Source organism: Oryzias latipes, chromosome 8 (assembly GCF_053564925.1).
Source record: "Oryzias latipes strain Hd-rR chromosome 8, Olatipes_Hd-rR_3.1".
NCBI classification, from domain to species: domain Eukaryota; kingdom Metazoa; phylum Chordata; class Actinopteri; order Beloniformes; family Adrianichthyidae; genus Oryzias; species Oryzias latipes.
Genome location: NC_136244.1, coordinates 15,552,790 through 15,574,019, shown reverse-complemented (window position 1 = coordinate 15,574,019; position 21,230 = coordinate 15,552,790). Strand labels below are relative to the sequence as shown.

The 21,230-nt window shown below is 41.2% G+C and overlaps 1 protein-coding gene across 3 annotated transcripts; it reads right to left on the bottom strand.

Moving 5' to 3' along the window:
- Nucleotides 1-58: 58 nt before the first annotated feature.
- grid2ipa (glutamate receptor, ionotropic, delta 2 (Grid2) interacting protein, a) lies at nt 59-21,180 on the bottom strand. 3 transcript variants are annotated; one of them, XM_023957577.2, is made up of 23 exons: nt 20,734-21,180; nt 19,667-19,920; nt 19,258-19,590; nt 19,020-19,174; nt 10,249-10,524; nt 9,825-9,910; nt 9,607-9,676; nt 8,875-9,171; nt 8,640-8,791; nt 8,382-8,540; nt 8,141-8,247; nt 7,894-8,041; nt 7,492-7,820; nt 4,655-7,006; nt 4,484-4,571; nt 4,230-4,319; nt 3,927-4,123; nt 3,667-3,822; nt 3,459-3,545; nt 3,249-3,378; nt 3,037-3,155; nt 2,791-2,955; nt 59-1,552 (listed from the first exon to the last, which is right to left on the bottom strand). In XM_023957577.2, exons 1-23 carry the CDS (start codon nt 20,813-20,815, stop codon nt 1,472-1,474), a joined length of 5,913 nt encoding a protein of 1,970 aa, XP_023813345.1. In that variant the 5' UTR covers nt 20,816-21,180; the 3' UTR covers nt 59-1,471. The 3 variants fall into 3 exon arrangements, with proteins under 3 accessions (XP_023813345.1, XP_023813347.1, XP_023813346.1); XM_023957579.2 differs by lacking the exons at nt 19,020-19,174; nt 19,258-19,590; nt 19,667-19,920; nt 20,734-21,180 and adding an exon at nt 16,657-16,799; XM_023957578.2 differs by lacking the exons at nt 19,020-19,174; nt 19,258-19,590; nt 19,667-19,920; nt 20,734-21,180 and adding an exon at nt 13,326-13,481.
- Between the last annotated feature and the right edge of the window lie 50 nt (nt 21,181-21,230).

Here is a 21,230-nt window from a genome sequence, read left to right as displayed (position 1 = left end):
ACGCAAGTTTTTCAAACTTTTTTTATTTTATTTAAAAAGAAAAAAACATAGCACATGATTTTTGGTTTAAGACAAATATATATTTTTTATTTTTTTCTAGAAAAAACTGAAACATACAGACAAGAGCAGATTTTGTACAGGTCTTACACTTTTTTTTGGAAACAGCTTCTAATACAAAACTCAACTATTTCTATTCTTAAAATAGACATTAACCTATTATAGTTTACATTCTGTAACTTTAAGATAACACAAAGAATAGACAAACAGAGTGCACATTTTCTCAGTCTGCACATATTGTTCTTGTAGTTATTATTAATCCTAAAAATAGAACCTTTTACACCACTAAATGTTTTGCATCATTTATCTTGCAATACTATGTAAACAAGCTGTCTTTACCAGCAGTTTTAGCTCAAATGGCACATTCAGCAAAAGAATTATGAAGATAATGTGCTAAAGCGACAGCAGGCTTTGTCATTTGTAGCATCTCTAAACTTTGTAGCCTCTCAGTTTGAACAAAACATAGCAGTTACACTTTAATGAGTGTAATATGCAGCAGAAAATTGCTCTTATATTGCACATTGCCCATGATGAGATCCACATGATTGCACATTTGCAATCTGCCTGCAAATGACAAGGAAAAAAGTAATTTCTTTCTTTCTTTTTTTTAAACTAAAAATAGCATTAAACACCAACTCACACAATGAAATCTTCATATACAAGAGTTTGGTGTTTTGAAGAAAAGAACAAGCACAGACTTAAAGGATCTGCTGAAAGAACATATACACACCTTTCTGTAAGTAACACAACCTGTTAATAGAATCGATATTTACTTTACAAAAATGTTCAACTCTTAAGGAAAGCAACTATTTTACATTCAGTGTGGTGAGCACCTGACAAAAGTACAGGACTTGGGGGAAGAAAATAAAGCAAGAAGCAGCTTTTCTGAGTTCTTTTGATTCAAATGCTGCATATAAATACATGTTTTCGATATATCTATCTTAAGTATATGTATAAATGTATGTCTTAGTGATAAACAGCCCCCATAGGGTCACATTTATTGCTCTAAATATATGATTCAAGAATCAACTAAAGCTGTGACATGTTTCTGAGTAACTAAACTTGCTAAACTTATGATCAGCTGAATGGCCCTAATCAATTTAGTCATGGTATTTAGTAACAGGGAATATTTATATATATATATATATATATATATATATATATATATATATATATATATATATATATATATATATATATATATATATATATATATATATATATATATATATATAATATAATCTGATTACCCCATTATGATTCCTTTTTCAGATTATATATATACTTTTTTTTTGGGGGGGGGCATGTATCTTTTTTCCATATTCTTCTCATTGAACAAAACTCCTGGACCTGTCTTTCTATTTGTGTATCAGCTGTTGTACGGTACGCAGTCATCTCCATATGCGTAGGTGTGTTACCAAGCCAGAGGTGAGGCCAGGCGTGGACTTCTGGGACTCTTGGGATTTTCAACCATTTGCTGATCATTGAGAACTCTCTGTTACAAAAAAGAAAAAAAAATGGCTACCATGAATGGTTTGTCAAACAAATTACTCCATTGCATGCACGAATCATGTTATGCAGTTTTGCCTTCCATAAAAACTTTGAGATTACCTTTTTTACAAAAATCACATTTTTGTGATAATTTTTGCTGAAATTTCAGAATTCTGACTTTCAAGTAAATGAAACATTTCAAAGGCTGAATTTTTGGACTTGTTTGGTAAATAATCTTTCTTACATCTAGTCTTACATTCTGTGACCAGACTTAAGGCCTTAATCTTAGAGCTATAAATTAAAATCCTAGGATTCTTATTCAGAATTCTGACCAATCTTGACTTTTTTTCTAAAACTTGTGATTTTGATGTCAAAATTATAGGAAGATATTCCAGAATTCCAAAATTCTGATTACCCCATTATGATTCCTTTTTCAGATAAATTTTAGAAATCATGGATTTTTTTCAATAGACATAAATTTCAGTAATTTTTAACTTGAAAAGTTCCTTTTTCTAGAGTTTCAAGTTCTGCAAACTTTTAGTATAAAACAAAATCAAAAACTAATGACCCTTAAAAATGCTTTAAAGCAGGGGTGTCAAACTCATTTTCACCAAGGGCCACATCAGCATAGTGACTGTCCTCAAAGGGCCAGATGTAACATTCACATGAAACTAAATGTAATTAAAAATAAATGTAACTACTCCTTAATGTTAAATAACTCATTATTTATTTATTATAACATTTTAAAGTCACAATTGTAGTTGCATAAAAAAAAACACATGTTTGCTTGTTCCTCTAACATAAATCCTTTTAAATTTGATTCTGTCAGGTTAGGTTATATGGACAGTGTTTAAGTCCTAATGTATAGTTGCCCAATCCAATATTTTAAGTCGGATTTCCCCTAGATATGAATAAATACACACCATTTTTTATTTTTTATTTTAAGAAATCAAAATCTTTTATGCTCTCAAGGGCCACATAAAATGACATGGAGGGCCACATTTGGCCCCCGGGCCTTGAGTTTGACACGTGCTTTAGAGGAAACGTCTTTCTGCATCTTTGGTAAAAACAAATACTAGTTACTTATAATAAATGCTCTAAAAGAAAAAGCATATATTATGATTTAAGATGCACCGTTTTTAAATTTGAAGATGCTACAGCTGTTTGTTGACACATATACTGGTGATAATTTACAGGTGGGATAAAAAAAAGTACTTTTTTATTTCAATTTAAACTACTGACCTCAAACTTGCTCATAAACTCAGCAAAGATACCAAAAAAGGCCTCAGTATTGGTCGATTTGCTATCCTCCCCAAAGAAAGAAGCGGTTTTGCTGAATTCCTCTACAGCTCTCTGCTGGAGAGACTCCAGGGACTGGACAGCCGGATGACTGTTTTCCAGAAAATTCTGTATACATTAAAGTCAAGGAATGAAAAAAGGCTTTATGTTTTTTGCATGTCATACTTCTTTAGAAATTCTAAAGGATACACTCATGACGAGAGAAAAGCGATCCTCTGCAGTTGCCGGCATCCTCTGACAGGCTGATCGAATGTCCTGGATGGTTGTGTGGATGTCATTTATGTCCGATGTGACGATCCTCTGATTCACTAAACAAAAACCGGAAATGCATTAAAACTATGTGTAAATCCTCCTGACATAAAACAGTTGCAAAAGTCACAGGTCAAACAGTAAAGTCCAACCTTTTGCAGCAAGAGGAATCATTGTAAGATCTTTAGCAAAATCCAACACATCTGGAAAGTGCTGACACAAGGACTTGACCAGAATGTGCAGAAATGTCGACTTGCCATCAACTGTTTTTGTTGTGCTCAGCTGTCCAAGAAAAAGTGTAGTCAATCAATGCTGGAAAGCTCATGCCCGCTCAGTATCTATGTGTGCTTGATGGGGAGTACCTCTGTTAGGAAGTTGATCTTAAAGCCTGTTGTCTTGTTGGTTTTGGGCAGACTGTTATTGAGATAGTTCCCCATTGCCAACACAAACTATAAGGAATCAAAAACAACATTTGATTGAACCTTTTTCCAGTCTTAGAGCCTGCTAGAGGAAATATTGCATTTGTGCCATACTGATACTAAATAAACCTGTGCTAATGCTTCACGATACCTCTAATATCTTAGCCAATTTCTTGCTGGTCTTTAGCTCCACAGAAGCTTTGTAAATGCAGTCGTACGCTCCCCTTAGCTCCTCTGTCTTCTCTTGAAGAGAACATTTGAAAAGGAGGCATTGAAGGCGAGTCTTGTATTCCGGTACCAACAGCATCTGATGAGCGCAGGTGATCACACAGGCAAACAAGAGATTTCAACTCCACAAATCGAAAACAGCAAACGAAAAAACCTTAGGCCTTTTCAGTACCAGAACTGTACCTGCAACACAAACTGGTCCACCTCGCTGAGTTTGCTGGGCTCCTGCTTGTGGTCTTCATATTTTTTCACCTCCTCTTCATCAGGAGCGTACAGCAGCAGCTGCTTGATGTGATCAGGTTCAAGTCTATCCGTGGTCATGTTCATCAGGATGTGGCGCAGCTCCCCAGGAGACAGCTTCAGGTGGGCAATCAAGATGGCTTTAAGTTGATAGAGGAAGAATAACGTTGAAAGAGAACTGGTCCTCTGTTTTTTCTAAATTAAAAGGAGTTGTTATCTTTATGGCGTAGAAAAACCCATACTTACACGCATTGTAAGCTTTTTTATGAGACAAAATTTCTATCACATCCTTCTTCTTGAAGGTTTCTAGCTGTGGAGATGGCTCTGGAGCAGGCACTACAATTAATCAGTGTAAAATGTAACAGAGCTGTGTGTTTGAAGTTGTATGATTAAAGCTGGATAGAAACTCAATAGGAAAACAACTGAAAAAAATTGATCTAAAAGAATAAAGTGTGATCTAATTGCAAAAAGGATATGTTTGCAAGTATTTTTTTAATTACTGGTGCTCTTTGATGTCCCAAAGTGAAGCTCCAGATCCAAATACTTAACCATGTCATGCAGTTTTTCATAGTCAGAGTTTGCACCCAACTGAAAAAAAAAGTTTTCAAATGATAAAAACAAATAATTTAGGATTTATAGTTTGGATCTGAGATTTCTGAGATCTAACTCACCTGTCCCCATATAGTCCCTTCTGAGTTTTCCACCTGTTCCCAGCGCAGCCGCTTCACGCTCATGTGGTTGGAGTCCATCCTGGACAAAGCTGGCCTCGGCAGTGGGGGAGGGGAGCAGGGGGGTGGGAGGGGTGGAGGTGGAGGCGGCTCCAGGTGCTCTGTAGGATCGGACAGAGAGTATGGCAGAGACTGGAGCTGACTCTGGTGGTGGGGTTGCTTGTGGTGGGTTTGGGGAAGATGGTGGGATTGAAGCAGGTGATGCGAGGGCTGTGAATGTGGACGAGTTGTTTGGGTGGAGGGCTGGCCGTGGTGCTGGGCTTGTGGGTGTTGGGGCAGGGGCTGGAAGGTGGAAACAGTGGGCTGGTGTGGCTGGAGGGGCTGAAAGGTGGAGAGAAGGGGCTGGGGCCTGTGGGGCTGCTGGGGAGGATGGATGACGTGGATCTGGTGTGGGTAGTCCTGAGGAGGCGGTTGGGGGGTGATGTGGTGAATTTGGTGGATCTGGGGTGTGTTGGAATGGTGGTGGGTTTGCTGGATGGAGTGGGGTCTCTGGGGAGAGGGCTTGGTCGGCTGGGGGTGATGGATTTGGTGAATCTGCTGCTCTTGGTGTCTGGCCTGCAGAGAAACCTCTGTTTGATGATGTCCTTTTATACTCCTGCGGCTCTGATGCGACTGGCTGTCCCGGTTCAGTTGAACTGGAAGGGAAGCGGGCTCTTGATGCATTTGATGCAGCAGCTCTGTGGATGAGTGATGGGCCTTCGACTGCTGAATTTGGTGAGTTTGGTGAAGAAGCTCTGCAGAGGAGTGGTGGGGCTTAGGCTGCTGCATTTGGTTGAGCAGCTCAGTGGATGAATGATGGGTTTGACCTCGATGCATCTGGTGAGCTTGATGAAGCAGCTCAGCAGAGGTGTGGTGCGGCGGCGTTTCGTGTCTTTGGTGAGACTGGTGCAGAAGCTCAGTAGAGGAATGATGGGCTTTGGATTTGTGCATCTGCTGGAGCATCTCAGATGACGAGTAATGGCCGTGGCTCTGCATCTGCTGCAGCATTTCCGAAGAGGCGTGGTGTGGCGGGGCTTGGTGCATCTGATGAATCATCTCTGTCGAAGAATGATGGGGCTGTGGTCTCACACTTTGATGACTCTGGTAGATGCCCTCAGCGTACTGACCTTGGCTGGGGTGCATTGCTTGTTGGGGTGATGGCTGATGTGGAGGAGGAGCTGAGCGAGAAAGCCGCCTGTGGTGATGACTCTGCTGCTGTCCTTGGCCCATCTTATACAGAGGGTGGTTGGCATTTGAGTGCATGGACTCCTGAGAAGGGATTGGGGGTAAAGACTGGTGTAACTGTTGGAGTGGTAGAGGGGAACTGGATTTATGCTGAGTCAGCTGGACAGGAATGGACTGGTGGCCTTGGTAGATCTGCTGCATCTGTTGCTCCTGGTACGCTCGCTGCTCCTCATAAGCTTTCCGTTCCTGGTAGCCTTGTAGTTCCTCAAATGCTTTTTGCTCCTTGTAGGCCTGAAGCTCCTCGTATGCTTTCTGCTCCTGGTAGGCCTGGTGCTGCTCATATGCTTGTCTCTGCTGGTAGACTTGCTGCTCTTGATACACCTGCTCCTCATAAGCCTGTCGCTCCTTGTAAATCTTCTCCTGGTAAACCTGTTGTTCCTGGTACGCTTGCTGCTCCTGGAAAAGTTCTTGTTCCTCATAGGCTTGCTGCTCCTCAAATGCTTGTCTCTCCTTGTAGGCTTGCTGCTCCTCAAATGCTTGTCTCTCCTTGTAGGCTTGCTGCTCCTCAAATGCTTGTCTCTCCTTATAGGCTTGCTGCTCCTCAAATGCTTGTCTCTCCGTGTAGACTTGCTGCTCTTCCTGGTAGTTTTGTTGTTCCTGGTAGGCTTTCAGTTCTTGTATGGTGGCATGGACTTGAATATCTTCTCTTGTTGGGAGGACCTTATGCAAGGAGTGGCGTTTAGGTGGTAGGTTACTGCGAGGAGGCGGCGGTGGAGGAGGGCCAGATTTTCGGCGGATGGGCACATATGCTCTGGGTGAGTGCTCAGGTGTGTAGCTGACAGGTTGTTGTTGGTTCTGAGGCTGACTCTGAGCAGGTGCTGGAGGGGCGGGGGGAGGGTCGTTGAACTGGACAGGTGGAGGTGGGGGAGGACTCATGGGTGGAGGAGGGATGTGATCAGAGGAAGAGGAATATGTCAAGGAGGAGGCATTCTCTTCCCCAATACTGCTTTGAACATCACTTGGGCTGCTTAGCTCCGGAGCCACAAATCCTCCATTTTCTTCCTCATCCACCCCAAGCTCCTCCTCATTATCATCATCATTCTCATCTGGGTAACCCATCTGCACAACATCCTGACAGTAACAACAAGCACAATTTATTAGACCTTTCATGTGAGACTGGAACTTAAAGAAAAAAAAAGTACTGAATTGAAATAAAAAAGGGCATCATAATAAGTCATTTCATTGTTAAAAACCTGAACTAACAGGATAAAAAGACAGAAGATGTAATTTCTTTTCATTGTCTTTAGCAAATTTGGGAATCTAACAGACTGTTGGCAAACTTTTTTGGGGGGGGGGGGTAAATTTGAGGGATTGTAAGACAAAAAAAAATAAGACTCAATTTACTTTGCTGAGTAAATTGGAATTTTGAGAATTTTGGATTATGGGTCAAGCAAAGAAAAAATCAAACAGTACTTCATTTGCAAAAGCCATTTGTTACACCAATAGATTAATCATGCTTGTTTTAAAGTTTCCTTTTGCAAAACATAACTAATGGTTTGGACTTAAGTTCAACTTCTTAATTCTACTGCAAATCTTTACATACATGCTGACTTTACCTCTTCATAATCATTTTCAGGGGTTAGGAAATCGTCAACGATGGCCACCCGCTGTCCCAGCTGCTCACTCAGAGCATCCAGAAAACGATCCGTGTCCTCTGAGCGAGGAGGTTTAGAGAAGGTGTAGCGGCGTTTGTTGTTGCGATGGACCGGTGGACTGGATGGGAAGTCTGGCTCCGGAGGGGAGGGGGGAGGACTGTCTAGGCTCATGTATGGGTTGGACTCTCCACTGGTTTGGCTTGTCAAGCCTGATGGGTAGAATGGGGCTGTAGGTGGACTTGGAAGGGGGTCCGGCCAGGATGAATGGGGTTGCGTGTTTTTCCGACTGCCTGAAACGCAGACCACATATCTGTTTCTCAAACTGCATAGAATACTGGACAAACTTTAGCACGTTTCAGGGACCTGTGTTAGCCTGTAAGGTGGGAGACTCTGCCCGTGAGGGGGCATCTATGTCCAACACACTCTCTGGGGCAGGGGGAGGGCGGCTCTTCAGGGACTTGGACCTCTTGCTGGAATACATGTTTTCTAGTTCAGCATAGACAGCTGACAGCTTTATAGGAAAAATGCAAAAAGGAAAGATATATGAGAACTTTTGCTGTTAACTGGGATTGAGAGTCAATTTAGGAAGAAAACAGGTCTCTGTTTGTACATTGGTGAGGTTGTTGGGGGTCTCAGGTAGGGAGGTACCATCTCCTGACTGTCTCTCTCCTGGAGCCAGTCTTGTCATCGTCTCCTGTGTTGGCTCTGTGTGGTGCCCTAGCAAAGCATCGACACAACCCACATGATCCTAAAAATGTTCTGGCAAAACTCAAACTAGAACATTTTTTATAAAACGTAGACACTAGAGGATCTTTTGATGCTGAAAGGCAGATTAGACAGAGAGTCAGTACCCATTCCCAAGTGTGTGCCAATGACCAGATCATCAGAGCTGCGGCCTCTGACACTACTCCTGTGCGTGGTCCCCGTAACCCTCATAGAGCTACTGCGCCGATGGGGCTCCGGTGCAGACTCGGGCTCTGGAGGAGGAGGGGGAGGAGGTGGTGGAGGAGCTGGAACAGGCAGATTTTTTTGTCAAAATCTCCATGACCTTCCAAACAACCAACACAAAATACACTAGTGTGCTAAAGAGGAGAATAACACACACAAACCTGGAGGTTTGAAGCCGACGAAACGTGAAATCTTGTTCTGACAGTGTTCCTGCTCTTCATATGTAAGCAGCTGGTAAACAAACTGCCAGATCACCTGTTTGGCTGGTGTATCCAGCACCGGGAAGACGTCCACAATCAGAGTGTCAACATTCCTGTGGCCATCAAATCAATTTTGAGTGGTGGCAGAACAATACAAATCAACACATCTGATCAGAAAAACTGCTCCACTGCTCACCTGTGCTGGAAGAAGTTTTCCAAAGCTTTGCAGATGGTGTACCGCTCCTGGATGGTCAGCAGGTGCTCCAGCTGTTGTCCAAAGGTGCGACCCTGAACCCTGATACTGGGAGGGAGAATCTCCGCGATCCACTGAAGGGAACTCAGCATGGGAGAGCGAGCCCGCTCAGAGGGAGCCCCGCCCCCTGCAAGATCCTGTTCAGCCATTGAAAAAGTAGATGGACCTTCTTCCACCACCAGAGTGGGCATGGCACCACTCCCCTGCAGCATGGACACCACCTTCTCATGTGAAGATGTCCTGTAGGCAGACACATGCATCGATTAAAGCTGTGTTTTATTAAATATTTTAAATAAAAAACAAAACTATTTATCAATCAACATATTTTTAAGATGAAGCAATTCAATGTTTCATTCGTTCATTTCGCTTAAACCAGCAACCAGAACAAGATGAGCTCTGGAGAAGAGATAAATACAAGGACCTTTATGTTCTCTGAGTTACTGCCTTATCATCCCATGCATTTACCACAAGTTATTTATAGTAACATTATCTGCTTTCTTCAGCAACTGTGGGGCAGAATAGAAAACAAAACGTAATTTAGCTGCATGGTAAAATTACTTCTATGTTAATGAAGCAGTCTTGATCCAATTTACCTAGCTTCAATTTATTTTCAAGTAAAGCTTTAAAACCATAATGTGTTTTTTAAAAAGTTGTAAAATATTTGCTTAGTGTGACCTCATGTCCAGTCCGTTCAAAAACAGGATTCGGTCTCCTGGTTTCAAACCTGCTTTGTCTGCAGGACTTCCTGCAAGGCAGAAAACCAGCAATAATGACATTCTTACCTAAACATTTTTTTCACATTGTAAGCAAAAAACAGAAAAAAAATATTTTAAAGATGTAATTAACGGTTCAGGGGTGATGCAGCTTAAGGAAAGAGTATTTTCACGTCTTACCAGGGATCACTGAGTCGATCCACACTGGAGCGTGACCTCTCAGGGTGAAACCAAAGCTCATGTTGCCCTTGCAGACTCTGACTGTCCTGTGGAGGCAGATACAAGGTGTGGTGAAAAATGATGCATGCAATTTATGCATAAATGGGGATTTTTATGAATGGCATTGAGTTCAGGGTGGTTGTTAAAATATGGGTTTAAGATGGAAAGAAAATGACCAAACTACAGTATATTTATGTCTCTGGCTTACTACAAAGGCAGTTTTTTCATTAAAAATATAACTGAATGAGAACAGCAGCAACCTAGATGCTGTGTTTACAAAAAAATGTGTCTGCATCAAAATATTTGGAAATTAGTTTCTGATCTGAAGGATCTCAAAATGATCAGGACAAGAAGCATAATCATGACATAAACTGGTGAAGCAGACCTGCAGTTGGGGGTGGCGCCGCCGGCGTGGCCTGCAATGAGGGAAGTGGTTTTGCGCATGCCTCTGGTGGGGGGAGCCACACCCTCCTCTGCATGGGTGCGTGGCACTGAGCTGGCACGGGTGGAGACAAGGAGGCGTTCTGGGTGATCCTCACTTCGGCTGCGGCGCAGGTGGCTCCGGCTGGGGTCGCTGAAGCTCCGACCCTTCAGCCGGCTCATCAGACTCTGAGAGACCACCTCATCAAAACGCTCCCGGTGCTTCTTAGGGATGAAGATCCTGGTGAATATCCAGGAATCAATTTCAAACTCCACAGGATGATGAAGATGAAGATGAAGGCCTAGCCAGAACCCTAATACTGTTTCATATATCTCAACAGATGTTTCATCTGAAGTGGATAAACTAAAAGAGGAGCTTGGGTTGTGCATTGTTGTACCTGTGGGAGGAATGAGGCAAAGATGGAGTAAGGCTTTACATGCATGTAGAGAACAAAGAACAGCTTTGCTGTGATCACAACAGCAGCTGTGAGTGTAAGTGCCTCACGGCTAAAAAACAAAAAGTAGCTCAGTGGTGGAGTCCCCTCAGGGAGCAAGTGCAGAGATGTTTCCCTCTTCCTAACTAAATCATAAAGAATTACCATTTCATTTCACTGGGGAGTTTAATTGGATCGTGTGTCTGTCATCACCTTACACCTTCCCTTTCCAACGGATGTAGAGAAGGGAAACAGTAAAGAAGGATTTGTTTGGATTTATTGTTCAATACTGCAACAAATCAATAAAAAAAAGTCTGGTCCTGCAGATACCGAGCCTCTGTGAGCTTGGATGTGAAAAATATTTCCTTGTGGGAAAGGAAATCTCCATAAGATTTCAAAACCAGCACACAATAACAGAAAAAACGGTGACGAAGCATGAAATGTAACATCTTAGAGAGTCTGATTGCCCAGAGATGGCTAATGTTTGTCCAGTCTGCAAGATAAAGACAAAGATTTAATAAAACATCAAAAATGTCCTAAAGTGGAGAAAAATGTAGTGCAAACAGTTTTATAAGTGGTTGTGCTTTTTTTTTTTTTAAATGCATGGGACGCATACTTTTAAAGTCTTTTTTATCTTTTACAATGTTCCTCCTGATGCCGTCTGTAAAATAAGAAGCTGCCTTGATCTTCAGTCAATCTGTCTCTCTGTCTTCCACACAAAGCTCCTGGGTACTTGTGCAGAGAAGAAAAGAGAGCTCTGTTTTGTTTTTGTTTTTTTTATGAAAACCAAATAAGTCACAGCATATTTCCATGTTCAAAGGAAAATGTAAAAAAAAAAAGGAGATATTTGCTTTTTAAGGACGTCACAGTGACTGTATGGGTACATGTGGGGCAACTTTCAGGCAGCGGGAAGATTCTTCGTTTCTCTGCTTCATTGAAATGCAGAGCAAACATAATGGAAATACAACATCTGAGCTAAACTCCTCATTAAAGGATAAAGAGAAATAACAAATATTTTATTTAGTTTCCAGTTGAAAAATAATTTTGACTATTTACTCATTTTTAAAGAAACATGACAATTTCAAAAAAATTTCTGACAATACAGATATTGACAAGGGTCAGTCCTTTTTCTGGTAAAATTCTGGAAATTCTGCATTTCTTAATAGAAAATGGACCAAACTGCTTATTCTTTAGTCATTTTAAACCAACTATATGTTTGTTTCATATATTAGCAATCTGACTATCCAAAATTCTGCATCTGATTTTTGGTCTTTTTCTTTTAAACTTATTTTCTAGCACCTTTGAATATTTCAACAATGTTCCACATTGCAAATGAAGAATCATGTTAATTGTCTCCGATCTTTTTAAAGACAGATTCTTATAACTTGTAAAGTGAAACATTTTCAAGGTAACCATATGAATAATTAAAATGTTTTTAACTGATTATTTGGTTATCCTTAATCTGATAAGAATTTTCTTCCTTTCGGTGTGAGAACACAAGATATTTTCTATTTCGCTAATTTAATTAGATCATGTCAATGTAAACACAACTGTAATGTAATAGGTATTTAGGGCTAAATGCCAGAAACAACTTTAAAAGTCTCGATTTTAGCCAGAAATTGCCTTTTTTTAGATGTACATATTTTTATTTGTTATTATATAACACCAGGCATCAGATTGTCGAAAATGCAAGAACCAACTGCTGTATCTTGTGCGACACATCTAAGCAAATTGTAAAAAAACAACAGAAAAACAAAGGAGGGAGTGGTGCTGCACGCATGGGACAGTGATCAAGTGCAGCGGTGTTAGCCTCAGGGGTCTCATGCAGCTCTGTACTCCTATCTTCAGGAAAAAGTTTAGTTTGACTTTTTTTTTAACAAAGCCTTCAAATAGCAAGAGTGAAAAAAGAGAAGGCAAACAAAAAATCTGACAGAATCATGGAAGAGGAAAAAAGAGAAAGAAGCTGTTTTTAGGACCAGACTGGTGATGTTTGCTTTCAGCATAAGTAGGCCACACAGTTTCATAGCACAACTACAAATGGCTGCTTGGACGAACAAGCAGAAAAGAGAAGTAGGTCGTTTACTGAGGACCTCAAACACTTTCCTTCCACCAGCATTGTCTACTTCATTGGCTCTCATCTTTGCTGTGTCACCGTCCTCCCACTGTTCTCACTTGTTAACCTGAGAAGTTAGAGAAAACTTTGAGGCACAGAAGTTGGATGTAGGCCTCGGGATGCCCTCAATTGTAAGGAGGACGAGAGGAGACTATAATTGGGTCTGAAGGAGGCCGCAATGCACAGAGGGATGAATGACAACAGCAGTTATCTGGGAAATTCACTGCAAAATCCACAAAATCCATCACGTCTAATCTAAGCACATGAATTTGAAGTGGAAATAAACAAAAAACATCTAAATAGGTTTAAACACAGGCTAGATTGAGAAAGACCTTTTTTCCTGCAATCTTTAGAGTTTTATGTTTTTATCTGGGAGCATATACATAAATTTGTCATCAAAAACAGGAAGCTGAACAGTAAAACTTCAAATGTAACTTGGAACAAACAACACAAAACACAGTCAACGCGGCTCAGATCGAAGAGAAAGTGTCGTACCGAAAGTGTCTGGAAAGGCTCCTATCTCCTCCCATGGCTCAGTTCAGCAACGCAAATTTTTCCCTTCTACTGAGATGAAATTCCATCTAGTTTCTCCAACAGGAGAAGAAGAAAAAAGAAGAGGAGAGAAAAGAAGGTGTCCTGGATCTCAAATGCACTTGCTGCATGCTCGGAAAGCAGCCAAATGAAGGAAAGAAATAAATGAGTTGGAGGGAGAGAGCAAACTTTGAGAGTGGATGGAGTTAAGGTCCCTGAAGCAGCACCATCAGCTGACCTCCAACTGCATGTTTGGGGCATCTTCTGCGGGCATAAAGCCAGCAACAGTCAAGTGAGTCCTCATCAGCTAGGTGTCAGTCAGCGGCAGGAGGTAGTGAGTGACAAATGTACTGGTTCCTCAGAGGAGGAAGAAGAGTGTGAGGAAGAAAGAGCAACGTGAAGGGAGAAAGACGTGGAAAGGAGGGCCCCAGCGGAGTTTCAAAGGCAGGGCTGTACAGTGACGGTGCGAACAGGAAGTAGTACAGACAACTCTTCATCATTTATTCATAAATGTCATTTTGCTGAAATGCATTAACATCTCATAAAGACAAACATTATATATAAATATTTGTGCCAAATGTATGGGTCGGATATTACTATTTTTATCTTCTTCCCTGCAAATGGAGGAACTAGAACCTCAGACAACCTCTGGATCCACACATTTCTGAAGATCTTTCAGGTACAAACTGACTTGTGAGTTCCACATTTAAGAATTGACACAAGTCGGAAACTTAAGAGAGAATTTTTTCAAAGAAATAGGCTGCTTAAAAATAGAAAGCATCCTGTGGGAGGGGGAGGCAAATCAGCAGGGGGAGGATGGAGGCAGACTGAACGGCTTGGCATGGCTGTCCCAGGTCTTAAAAAGTAAGGGTAAGCTTCACTAGCTGCTGAGCACACCTCACATCTTTGACGGATGACCTCTATGAGAGACTGCTGCCGTGGGCAGAGAGTTTTCGTCTGTTTATAAAGAATGTCACAGACAGACAGTGACTGACAAAGAGGCACTGACGGACTGACAGCAGTGCACAAAAAGGGGGAGGAGACATGGGGATAGGATAAAAAACAGAGATCCATCATCAGGGAAAAGACACGGATGATTCTCCAACATTAACCAGTAAGACCACACCCATGATCAGTCATGAGGTGGGTCATTGTTTGCCTTTTCGACACACTTTCTTTTCTTTGGCCTTTTCCATTCACATTTGATTTAATAGTGGTGTTCCAATTGTCTTCTAGATAAAGAGGGAAGTTTTTATGGAATTATGGAATTTTTACACTACTTAAATTTAGACCTGTAGTGTATGTACTTCACCTTTTAGGGCTTGCTTTGAGTACTTCCTCAATTTGACAAGTCGTAACCTAAAGGTTGACTGGCTTCTGGGTCCAAAGTGAAGAACAGGGCTAAGTATTACCTGTGTTGTGTTTCTGTTGAGCATGCCTCCTCCTGGGGCACAACACCCGATGCTCATTTCCACAATCAGCACCTCCACACCTGCTGGCCATCACAGACTCTACTTATTCCTGAGGAGGACCTCCAGCCAGCGCCAGATTATTGTTCAGCCCGCCCGCCATCCCGCCCGCCCGCCCGCCAGCCAAACCACCTGCAAGTCCCTCTGCCAGCCATGTCTCCTCTCTTCAGCCAATCTTAATAAATCGCTTTACTGCTACCAGTTTGGATTCAGTTATCCTCTACCTTCTCCCAACAACCTATATTAAGGTCACAAAGACAGACGTTGATGAAAACGTTTTGTATTTTTCAGATGATTGAGGTTATATATATAAATCGGAAATTAAACGGAAAATTGCAGTCTTGAGTATTTCTTTATTCAAGTCATTGAGAAACAGGCACAGGCAAACCATGCTGTTGAAAAAAGAGCTCATTTGTGATGTAGAAAATACGCTGGGCAGCTCACAAGCTCCCTACTCCAAGCTTTCAGCAATAGGGAGGGGAAGGGGAGGAGATATCTCCCGCCAATGGTCCCGCTAACAATTTAGAGGTGAATTCCTAATGAACTCCTGTTTCTTTGCAGAAGATATGTCCTAGAGGGTGTTTTTATTTGAGCTAAAAACGGTATATTTGAATTTAAAAGACCACTGGGAACGCTTTGAAAATAGATCGAAAAAGGATTGAAGCTAAACTTTAAGTCTAACGTTTCTAGCCTGACCTTTAAGAGCTATAAAGGCCAATGTGTGTGTTCACCCCTGTTTAGATCTGAGAATACAAGCCATTTTGACCCAAAGATTTAACCTAAAAATTCACAGCAACAAGTTAAGTATAAGATCTCAAATATGTAGTTGACTCTTTGCTTAGTTTAACCTGCTCCCACTTGATAAATTTGTACAAAACTTAAAATACATCTGAGGTTAATGGATATGTATGTACTGAATACTAGATCTACTTCATTTTGTTAAAAAATCCACGGCTGTAAATAAAATACATGAAACTACACACATCTACACACAAACTTCATTAAAAACCAAGTAATTTTAAAAGCATATATTGAAATATTTCAAATTTAGTAGTACTGTATATGCAAACACTGCCATAGATATTTGGTCGACACTTTTCATTAAATATTTAAGTACTAACCAAACTGGAGTTTCACAAAAGAAAAATACCTTGAAGCGCATTTATTAAATAAAGAATCTCTCACATTGCACCACCCTCTAATTCTGGAGACATGTAATTGTGGAAGAAGGAGGAAAAAAGCACTTAGACTGACTCAACACCCTCAGGCATGGCTGCCGGGGAACCTGGAAGCACACCTCTCTATATCTGCTTCACATTACCCTAACATTTATCTGAAAATGTTAAATGTTGTCCTCTATTACAAACATGAAAAACACAGAGAATGTTTTGAAATAAAATAGAAAAGAAATCCCCAAAGATTTTGAATATAATTACAGCAACATAGTTTATTATGAAAAATTAGAGCTCCCCCCTTGACTTTCAAAATGCTAAACAGTGGACAAAAACCATAAATGCATAATTTATGGGATTCCTGTGCACAAAACACATTGCAATGCATTTTCACATGCAGCTTGATGAAGAGGACAAAGCTGCAAGAAACTGCACTTTAATAGGAAGCTAAAAAGCTCTGTGGTTTAGCCAATGACAAGAAAAACAGATAACTGACCAAACCAAGTTGACTATTTAAATGTGCTTCTTGGACTAAATAACAAAGTTTACAAAAAGAAACAATAGAAAGAATGAAAGATTGTGCAGCTAATTTAATCGCTGATCACTAGCTTCAGATGCAAAAATATCTGAAAAAAAATTGTCTCAAGTACTCACCTGAGACAGCAATTCATGTTTTTTTCTCCCAGCACAGGAATTCAAAGCAAATGTTGAAGAAATGGAGCCTTTTGAATAGTAAGGAGGTTCCCGCACAATTGTCTATGTTCGCATGTGTGCATATCTGGACCACCAGCAGCAAACTGGCAATAGCAGCTGTACGAGCTGTGTGCAGAGGAAGGAATGAAGAGCATCCACTGATGAGTTCCGCAAAAAAATGAAAGGACTGGTGTTGGTATCAAAGAGAGAATCACAATCGGCAGGGAGGGACGAAAGGAAAAAAATAGATCATCTGAGAGAAAGTCAAAGTGAGAACAGAGAAGATGGAGAGAAGGGACCTCAAACAAAGAAATCTTGCAAAAATGAGCAGCGGCAGTGTGTTTCAGTTTCCTGATCAATGCTGAGGTGGAAGTAATTCAATATAAGGTGGTGAATTTGTGTCCTCAGACACTGATAGAGGACACAAGGATAAGTGGCAGCTGAACAGCATCTTTTTGAGATCACACAAGACCTACTACACTGAGTCATCAATAACAGTCCAACATGCAGAATAATGTAGGAACTTCTAAATTATTGATGTAATCAAGCAAACAAGGTGTTTTCTCTGTCCATTTTAGAATGTAAATGCCATTAAATGTCATTCCAAGAGCATAACGCAAGAAAACAGAGCATCCTCCCAATTAGTTTAGTTGAGGTTTCCCATATTCAAAAATGGGGGTTCAGACACTGCTAATTACTTAGGAATGTTAGGATATTTCATCAATAAGAATGTTACTATTAGAAAAGTTTTATTAATCTATTTTTATGCGCAGAATTAAGAGTTAACAAATCCTAAAAGGTCCTTAGAATGACTTGTGCGGCCATCTGGAAAAAAAACACAGCAAAGACTAACTCCTCTGATTCTCTGTTCACCGGGATTTATAGAGCCCTGCTGGTTAGTTTAGAAATTCTTATCTGCTAATTTTATTAAAAACTTAATAAACTGAGTAAACATGGAAAAGAAAGATGAGAGATCCTCATTGCATTAGGCTGACCTGTAGCCAGTTTTTAGCCTCAGTTTCATAGTTTTCTATGGTGATGGTGCCAAAGACCTCACAAAATCCCAGATTTTTAGACATAAAAAAAAGATGGGCCTTAGATTTGTTGGACCATATTCTGAAAAGTCATTCTTAACCCTAATATTCAACTGTCACATGTCAATCAAAAAGCCAAGCACTCATTTGTTTCTGGTTTATAAAAAGGTACTATGTCGTGGAGATTAAGACTGAAAGTATGTTCATTTATGTTGTGAAGAAGATTTCACCTTGTGGTTACTTGGAAAAGTATTTAGGCTTCTGTTTGTTTTGTTTTTATTAGTCTTAAAGACCCACTTCGATAAAAAAATGTGTTTTTGGTGTTTTTAAAATGTTATTATGGCTTTTTTCTGATGATGAAGAACATACTGTATATCAGGGGTGTCAAACTCATTTTCACTGAGGGCCACATCAGCATAGTAGCTGTCCTCAAAGGGTCAGATATAACTTATACATGTAACTAAATGTACTGAAAAATAAACGTAACTACTCGTTAATGTTAAATTACTCATTTATTTATTTATTATAACTTTTTAAAGTGACAATTACAGTTGCATAGAAAATGTGTGTTTGCTTGTTCCTCTAACATAAATCCTTTTAAATTGATTCTGTCAGGTTAGGTTATATGGACAGTGTTTAAGTCCTAATGTATAGTTGCCCAATCCCATATTTCAAGTCCAAATCCCCCTAGATATGAATAAATACACACCAATTTTTATTTTTTATCTTAGGAAATTAAAAACTTTTATGCTCTAGCGGGCCACATCAAATGACATGGGGGGCCACATTTGGCCCGCGGGCCTTGAGTTTGACACATGAACTGTATATGTAGAACATTAACCTCAAATTACATTTCTGAGTATTTCTTTTTTCAAATCCTTGTGAATTAGTAGCAGATGAAAAAATGCCATTTGAAAAAGATCTTATTTGTGACAGAAAATATGCCTCGGGGCCACAAGCTCCCTGCTCTCAGCAATGGGGTGGGGAAGAGGAGTGGGGGTTGCTCCACACAAACGACCAGAAGTGAATTTCCAATGAAATGCTGTTGCTTTGCAGAAAATACACTACATCACCACACGTCCAAATGATCAGAATCAAGTATCCTAATCACTTGGCCTGTCCACGGGTGTATAAAATCAAGCACTCAGGCATGCAGACTGTTTTTACAAACATTAATGAAACATTTGCCCGGTCTGAGGAGCTCAGTAAATTCCAGCATAAAACTGTCATAAGATGCCACCTGGGCAATGAACAAAATATGGGAGCACATGTGAGAACATGATTGGTTACCTGACACTGTCAATCAGCTGCTGATGGTTCTCTGTGATCAAAATGTCAGGCAAGGCCTCAGCCAGACTGTCCACATCCCTCTCAGAAGCGTACTGCTTCAGCACTTCAAACAGCTGCTCCTTCACATCAGGCTCTTCTGCCAGCACGTCCTCCACCTGGTCAGCAACCAAATAGGCTACATTAAAAAATTACTGTTTTTAAAAAAAAAAAAGCTACAAGTGAGTATTTTCACACCTACTTTTTTATTGAACTCCATGGCCTTATGGGCCCGGCTCTCCCTGACGCTGTCCCCACTCTGCGACAGCACCCTCATGCTGCTGCTCAGACGCTTGGGTCTGCGCGCCATACTGAGCACGCCCAGGCGCAGAGGTCGACCCTGTGCTGCTTTGATCATGCCTGCCGCTGTTTCATGATGTTTCACAGGGATCCCGTTAACTTCCAACACATAGTCGCCCACTTTGAGGCCACTGCGCTGGGCCGGACCTCCTGGCATGCTTTCCTCAACCATCAGAGGGCTGTCACCTACAATGGTAAAGCCAAAACGACCATCTGGGCCTGGGGTGATGTCAATCTAAAGAAGGGGGGAACAAGTCACCTGTTTTATAACACGTATACCTCTTCACGAGAACTATAGCGAGTTATCCGACCTGATTAATCCGTGACACCACACCAATGCTGGGGGGAACCGTCTTAAGGGTCTGCGCCAGAGCAATCAGTGCTGGTGTGCTAAGATTGGTCACATCCTGGCCCTCAATGTCCACCACCTGATCACCAGGCTGCAAGCCAGCAAGGTAGGCGCTACTTCCTTCCACCACAGACAGGATGTAGCTAGGTCCAGTCCCTCCCAGTCGGAAGCCAAATGCTTCCGGCCAGTTCTGGTTGGTCGCAGGTAGGCCGAGATCTGAAAGACAGAGATGATATTATACTCCACCCAGCGAGCGTCCAAACTATAGCAGCAGGTCCACTGTTCTGTTCGACAGCATGAAAAGAAACAGTTTTGGAATTCTTTTTAAGTGGGACAACTCTCAGCTAGAGGATGTTGTTGGTATCCAGCCCAAACAGTGAACTGCTGGCCTTCCCATGGTCACTGGCCTCATTCTGCTGCAGCACAAAGTGTCCCAGAAGCTTCACTTGACTTCATATCCGCGCTACATTCACAAGGAAAAACATCAGAAACTAAATAATGAGGATTCAAGACATTAAAGCCACTGTTTTGACTTTTTTTTCCAAGAAAATTTAACCAAAAATTACTTTTAACAAACTAATGTATAACTATTAATATAATGTAACAACTTACATATAAGTGGTTGATGTAAATAATCTGTGTCACATGTAGAGACTAAAATAAATCCAACTTTAAAGAGAAAATTCAATAAAAATGTCACATTTTCTTCACTAGAATGATCTTAAAAAACTGATCTCAGAGGAACAAAGAACAAGATATTCACTCTAGGATTCGACTGAATAAAAAATTACATACAATTCAAAGGCTCAGACAGCCACATACACTGGTGTCAGAAAGTTGAAAAGAAGCATCAAACCAAAGCAGATTATTAATCAAAAGAAACTGGGTCAAAAAAAAGAGGCTGTGTTTTATATTTCTGCCCAGACAGAACATGGTTTCCTCCGTCCTACATTCCAGGTAGTGAGTTTTAGCTCCCTTTCTGCAGTCCAGGATCATTGCATAAAGATGAATTTGGAAAAGAGGACTTACAGAAATCTTTGGAGGCACTCCGGGTACCAGACTTGCTCTGGCGCAGGGAGAAGCGGCCCTTTCTGCTCAGGAAACGCCTCATCCTTGCCCGGCTTGCCGCAGGGCACGTTCCAGCCAGCCTATCTTCACCCCCAGCCTGGGGGTTGATGCAGCCAAGGAGTGTCCACGGACACCCTTAAGCTGCTCCTCACCTGGGCTCACTGCCTCTACAAAGCCAATCCCGCTGAGCAAATGACGCAGAAGAAACGTAGGTCACATCTGTGGATTATGGGGACCACAGAGTAAGGAGGTGAAGACAGGAGGGCCACGGAAGAGGGGAGCACCTCGGCGTGAGGCTCTCCATCCTGGGTGAGGCTGCTCAGTTGCAGCCTCGCTCCCAACCCGAATGCTGAGAGAGGAACAGGAAACTGGGACACTTGGTCCTGAAATGGTTCATTGCAAGAAAAGACATTGCGAAGCCCCATTTTTCTATAAATACCTGTGCTCCTCTCTCAATC

What these genes read in the sequence shown, in the direction of transcription:
- grid2ipa (XM_023957577.2), bottom strand. Translation starts at nt 20,815, where the DNA reads ATGAGGCGTTTCCTGAGCAGAAAGGGCCGCTTCTCCCTGCGCCAGAGC. An exon ending in GATCGACTCAGTGATCCCTG is followed by an intron (nt 9,677 to 9,824) that starts GTAAGACGTGAA and finishes TCTGCCTTGCAG; the next exon opens with GAAGTCCTGCAGACAAAGCA. An exon ending in AATTGGCTAAGATATTAGAG is followed by an intron (nt 3,546 to 3,666) that starts GTATCGTGAAGC and finishes GATTCCTTATAG; the next exon opens with TTTGTGTTGGCAATGGGGAA.